Here is a 7,500-nt window from a genome sequence, read left to right on the forward strand (position 1 = left end):
TATTGTAACAAGAACAATTTATTTTAGCCTAACCCAACTAAATATATTCTAAATTTGTTTACAATAATTTAATACTAAACAAACACAGTGAAATATATTTTTTTCGTTAGGTTCAGAATGATTTTGGCGAAATTATTGCATACATAAATTTTCACTTGTCCTACATGGCAAGATGAACGTTGCTATTTAAGCCAAGAACGCAAGTTCTGCCTATTCGGCACGACATATATATATATATATATATATATATATATATATATATATATATATATATATATATATATATATATATATATATATATATATATATATATATATATATATATATATATATATATATATATAAACATAAGGTTAGGTAAGTTTCTTAAGGTTCTTTTGGTATAAAGTCAATAATTTTTATATTACCATAAATGAAAATAAATGTATCTTTAAATGTATAAGAGAAAATTTTAGAAAGGGTTTAATTTTAAATGAGTTCTTGCTAATTGATCAGTTTTACCTATTCGGCACGACCTATTATAATATATATAAGTAGTACTGAAGACGGCTCAGTGGCTCCTTCTACAGAGCAGTCTCTTCCTGAGTGGCTCCTCCTGAAAAGGGCTGCGGCTGAGTGGCTCCTTTTCCTGAGGGGCTCCCTTTCCTGAGCAGACTCCTTTTCACACCTATATGCTAATGACCTTGACGTCGCCCTCGAGACCACCTCACCCTCGAGACCACCTCGCCCTCGAGACCACCTCGCCCTCGAGACCACCCCACCCTCAACCCCCACCCACGACCCCTACCCACGACCCCCCACCCACGACCCCCACCCACGACTCCCACCCACGACCCCCACCCACGATCCCCACCCATGACCCCGACCCCACCCACGACCCCCACCCATGACCCCGACCCCACCCACGACCCCCCCGCACGACCCCCCCCACGCCCCCCCCACCCGCGCCCCCCACCCGCCCCCCGCCCTCGCGCCCGCCTGCCGCGCCCTCGTGCCCGCCTGCGACTTCTGCTGCACCTTCTGCAGCGTCGTCCGGATCGCCCCCGCGCCCCGAATTTTTTTCCGATTTTTTTTTTTAATTTTTTTTTTTAATTTCATTTTCTTGTGCTCTCCTCGGATCAAATTTTTGGATTCCCCCTCTCCCCACTTTCAACCCCATCCCAATTTTGTTTTCTCGATAATACAAAGACTCCATCTCCTTGGATCAAGGTTTTCTCGATAATACAAAGATTCCATCTCCTTGGATCAAGTTTTTCTCCTCCATCTCCTTGGATCAAGTTTTTGGATTCTCCCCTCTGGGGGTAAGCATTCAAATGAACTCCTCCTATGGGGCATGGTACTTTGTCTTACTACAGGTCTAAACAAGTGTGACGTCACCCCACCTGTGTTTACTCGGCGGTCAGTGAAGTCACGTGATGACCTCGCACATACAGGCTGAATCTTGTCGACTTCCCCCTATGTCAGTGACGTCACGTGATGACCGCACACAGGCTGAATCTTGTCGAGCAGACATTAACTTAAAATGCAGGATAACACTATTTATTATACAACCAATGCATTTCATATACATCCAACAAAAAAAATTCATTGAAAAAAGGTACAATTCATTGACTAAAATCAACATATTTTTCTCTTGAAGAAATTCTATACATTTTTTGTTCTGGATCTTCGTCATCCCCATCTCAGTATTACACATTTCATATACAACATAGGGAAAACATTACACATTTTCGATCTTAACCCAGGATAACCCAAATAGTTCCACATTTTTCGTTAATACCCACAACAATCCACAATTTCTTTACAAAAGATTCACTCTCCTCAAGTCTAGATATTTTTCTCGTTTTAACTATTTCATCTCAGGTCACTCCCCACGAAGTAACCTTCTCTCTCTCCTTCTCCCCACCCTCCCAAACCCACACACTCCCACCAACACCTCACAATTTTCACTCATAACCCACAATTTTTCTCGTTTTAACTATTTCATCAGAAAAAGTCACCACAACACTTACAACTTATAACCACTTTTCGATTAATTCACTAGTCACAATTTTACATATTACGAAGTTAATACGCACACACACCTCACTTTACTTTGAACACCTTCAAAACACTCTCATAAATCATTTGAATACTCACAAAAATACCTTTGAACATTTCCAAACAACACTGAAACACTTCCAAAATATCATTTTGAGTACTCCCAAATACACCACTGAATACTACTAAAACACCACTGAATACAGTCAAAACACCACCAAATTCACCATAAACTAATATCAACATAACAGACTAACACCCATTTTCACACAAATCCCCTCAAATCACTATAACGACGATTACCAATTTCTATCAGTACACTCACCTCCAACTAAGATATAACATGAGTGCAAAAAACATGAACACAATCCAAACACACACGAACACTTATAACAGAATCACTTCTTTTTCGGTATCTCTAGTTCGACAACAACGCCCACAACCCACAACACCCACATCCCACAACACCCACATCCCACAACACCCACATCCCACAACACCCACAACCCACAACACCCACAACAACCCACAACTTATAACCACTTTTTCCAGCATCTCTAGTTCGACATCACCCACAACCCACAACACCCACAACCCACATCACCCACACCCCACATCAACCCACAACTTATAATCACTTTTCAGCAACTCTAGTTCGACAACAACACCCACAACCCACAACACCCACAACCCACAATTTTTTCTCGTTTTAACTAATTTCATCAGAAAAAGTCACAACAACAACCCACTTATAACATCTTTTCGGTATCTCTAGTTCGACAACAACACCCACAACCCACAACACCCACATCCCACAACACCCACAACCCACATCCCACAACACCCACAACCCACATCACCCACACCCCACAATTTTTTCTCGTTTTAACTAATTTCATCAGAAAAAGTCACAACTTATAACCACTTTTTCAGCATCTCTAGTTCGACAACAATACCCACAACACCCACAATTTTTTCTCGTTTTAACTAATTTCATCAGAAAAAGACACAACAACAACCCACTTATTACATCTTTTTGGGTATCTCTAGTTCGACAACAATACCCACAACCCACAACACCCACAATTTTTTGTCGTTTTAACTAATTTCATCAGAAAAAGTCACAACAACAACCCACTTATAACGTCTTTTTCGGTATCTCTAGTTCGACAACATCACCCACAACCCACGACACCCACAACCCACAACACCCACAACCCACAATTTTTTTTTCTCGTTTTAACTAATTTCATGAGAAAAAGTCACATCAACAACCCACTTATAACATCTTTTTGGGTATCTCTAGTTCGACAACAATACCCACAACCCACAACACCCACAATTTTTTCTCGTTTTAACTAATTTCATCAGAAAAAATCAGAACAACAACCCACTTATAACGTCTTTTTCGGTATCTCTAGTTCGACAACAACACCCACAACCCACAATACCCACAATTTTTTCTCGTTTTAACTAATTTCATCAGAAAAAGTCACATCAACAACCCACAACTTATAACCACTTTTTTTGGTATCTCTAGTTCGACTACATTACCCACAACCCTCATCACTTACCAATTTATTCACAGTTTATTCGATACAAATTTTTCCCCTTCTTTTTACTGAATCTTAAATGTAATACATTACTAAAATTACTAAAATTACTAAAATTCTAATAAAATCCTCTCCATACCCATCTCCTTGTATCCACATAAATTGATATTATACTCACAACAACTAATCTCACTACCCAACTACTGCGACATGTTTCAACACCCTCCATTCTTTTCCAATATATGATAACTTTTCAATTCTATAATTTCTTTTTAAAATATTCAAACATTACCTTTATTTTCAGTAAAATCCCCCCATATTTCATTAAATTTCTAATACAGCCCTCCCCATACCCCTCTCCATCTCACCCACATTTCTTCACATCCACTCACCCATCTCCCAACACACCTCTTCTGAACACACACAAAAATCACATTTCACATCCACAGATGCATCTCATCACCCATCTCAAATCCACTAAAATAACTGTATCCAAGATATTCACAAAACTCTATGACCACCTAACACACACACACACACACACACACACACATACACACACACACACACACACAAACACGCACACACACACACACACACACACACACACACACACACACACACACACACACACACACACACACACACACACACACACACACACACACACACACACACACACACACACACACACACACAAACACGCACACACACACACACACACACACACACACACACACACACACACACACACACACACACACACACACACACACACACACACACACACACACACACACACACACACACACACACACACCTCACTTTACTTTGAACACCTTCAAAACACTCTCATACATCATTTGAGACCACCTTTTCTCAATAACTCTTAAGAAATATTCTCTCATCCACAACCTTTATCATCTCACTACAGAACAACCCCAAGATTACTTCGAACACTCTCATAAATCATTTGAATACTCACATAAACACCTTTGAACATTTCCAAACAACACTGAAGCACTTCCAAAATATCATTTTGAATACTCCCAAATAAGATTTATCATCTCTAATTTATCTACACTTACATATTTCATTAAATTACAACTCATCCACCATACTCCTCCCACATTCTCCAGACTTTACAACATTAGCACAAAAACTAACTCATACACTTATGACATGAGACATTTTACCAAAACTAACACAAACACACCCACACACACCACACTTTTACTTTGTACAACACCAAAAACAACATCAATTACCTTTGATTACTCCAAAAACATCATTTGAACACATTCAAAAACATCATCAAGCTCCTTTGAATACTCCCAAAACACCACTGAATACTACCAAAACAGCACCGAATACTGCCCAAACAACACTAAAAATCACCAGAAACTAAGATCAACACCAACTAACACCCATTTTATAGAAATCCCCTCAAATCACTATAACCAAGACGATCCCACTCACCTCAAAACCACTAAGATCGCAGAAAACACTCATTTTTATAAACATTCACACAAAAAATCACAGTCACCAACTCCATACAATATCTAATACACTCCTCTCACTACCACCAACACATACCAGCACAGATAGGGATACCTCCCAAGACATCACACTCCATCCTGCGTTTACTTGGCGATCAGCCACGTCACACCCCACTTTTACTTCATTTAACTTAACGAGAGGAAGTTACTTGTTTCAACCTGTTATGTCTCCAATATCTAAGATCACCACAATCAAGACGTTTACCAAATTCTATAACCCCTCCACGAAGATCACTAAAACTATCTATACTTTTACTAAGATCACATAACATTTTATCTTCTCTAACTTACCCACCAATTTACATTCTCATTCACACTTACACATTTCATTAGCCGAAATTACATCTCATCCACCAAACTCCTCCCTCATTCTCCAGACTTTACAACATTAGCACAAAAAAAAACTAACTCATACACTTATGACATGAGACATTACCCCAACTAACACACTGACTAATTTTGAACCAACTCTGAACATCACCAAAACACCACTGATCATCTTCAAAAAATACTCTGCATATCATTTGAACACCTTCAAAAAACACCATCAAACACCTCCGAATAATCCCAAAACACAACTGATTACTACCAAATCACCACTGAATACTACCAAAACACCGTCAAAATCACCAGAATCTAAGTTTAGCATCACCAGCTAACATCCATTTTATAGAAATTCCCTCAAATCACTATAACCAAGAACTCCCTCCCCATGGGCGCAAAAAAAAAAAAGAAAAACTTGAACACAAACCTAATACGCAAACACTTAGTACATGATCACCATCAACTGAAAACATATCTTGTACACACATAAATCTAAGACAACCACCAACAACAATCACCCATGTTCACTTACCTCAAAAATCACTAATATCACAGAAAACACTCATTTTTTTTATAAACATTCACACAAAAAATCATATTTGACAATATCTAAGCGCACTCACCTCACTACCACCAACACACGATGTCACACCTCACAGGACCGGCGAGGTCACCTCCAGTGACGTCACACTCCCATCTGTGTTTACTTGGTGGTTAGTAACATTACACCCAACCCACCTTGTTTCAACCTGTTGTATCCTACATTATCTAAGAACACTATAACCAAGACGATTACCAGATTTTATGACCCCACCACTAATATCACAGAAAACACTCATTTTTATAATTATTCACACAAAAATCACGATCACCAATTCCATATCATGTTTACCATCATCTATCAACATTCATCACCAAGATCACCAAAAATCTAAGATCATGCATCTCAAAACTACTATAATCACTGAAAACACTTATTTTTAAACATTCGCACAAAAATAAGACACACAAAAATACCTTCGATGAAACCTGATAGCTTCCTTTACGCCTGGCACTATGAGATGTGCAGGATATTCAGAAAAAAAAAAAAATAAAAAAATAAAACGAAGATAGGGTTGAATCTGCAATATTGCTCTTGTTTTATTTTGCAATATATTTATGGGAAGCGCTCAACCTGTAAACCATACAGCACAAGCAGAATGGGAGGTGATCAAGATAATCTAAAGGGAGGATAGCTTCAATTCCCACTATCAGGGCACATTCCTTGAAAGGTGCTGTCATCAGTCTATCCAAGACAGAACAATATAGAAATGTAATATAGGAGAGATATACATTACCATAGACCTCTACCATTTTGTTGTTCGGTAGGCTGCAGAGACAGTAGCTGTTAGTGTTGATTATTGTTTTGAGAACAGTATATACTAAAAGACAGTCGTTTACGTGTATTGACGATAGTTATCAGTGAACATCTCTGTGAGTTCATTTTATCATATAAATTTAGAAAAGTAGGCATTTCCGCTCACTCTGATTCTTTTATAAATGTTTTCATTTTTCAATTCTAAACTGTTGATAATACGATTCTTTTAAGGGTAATCTCAGAATAGTCGAACACAACCGCAGAAGACCACTGACTCCTGATACAACTCGTATATGTTTCTCTTGTTAGTCTGCTTCACTCACGATATTAGCTCTGCCCTCAGAGGGCGCTTACTGGCCCCACCTCTTCAGTAACCGAGGCCAGCTAATGTTTACAGGTTGCTATCTATTAATAATATTACGTAGGCAGGGTGCGCGTGCGTCTGAGCGACGGGAATAAAGCTCAAGGAAATCCATTACTAAATAAAAAATACCGTAAAAGCAAGAACACACTAGTGATGCACCTCAGGTTATAGCATATTATAAAGTTCATTTCACAGTTCATTAATGCTCAACACTTAACAGATAAGGCCACAGATGACAATTTAATTTCATTGCTCAGTACTCCACTATACAATCTTGCCTTACTAATTAGACTTTAAACTGA

The 7,500-nt window shown here is 38.7% G+C and overlaps 2 protein-coding genes across 2 annotated transcripts in view; one reads left to right on the plus strand and one right to left on the minus strand.

Moving 5' to 3' along the window:
• The window catches only part of LOC128688989 (pre-mRNA-splicing factor syf2), a 151,021-nt gene extending 143,920 nt beyond the window's left edge, over positions 1 to 7,101 (minus strand). The window contains exon 1 of the mRNA XM_070087244.1: positions 6,815 to 7,101. Coding sequence (XP_069943345.1) covers positions 6,815 to 6,817 — 3 coding nt within the window. The 5' untranslated portion in view covers positions 6,818 to 7,101. The remainder of the gene's footprint in view (positions 1 to 6,814) is intronic.
• Positions 1 to 7,500, plus strand: part of LOC128689090 (ras-related protein Rab-8A) — a 127,774-nt gene that overhangs the window by 32,224 nt on the left and 88,050 nt on the right. The window lies entirely within an intron of this gene.

This window comes from Cherax quadricarinatus, chromosome 21 (genome assembly GCF_038502225.1).
Source record: "Cherax quadricarinatus isolate ZL_2023a chromosome 21, ASM3850222v1, whole genome shotgun sequence".
In the NCBI taxonomy this organism is placed as follows: domain Eukaryota; kingdom Metazoa; phylum Arthropoda; class Malacostraca; order Decapoda; family Parastacidae; genus Cherax; species Cherax quadricarinatus.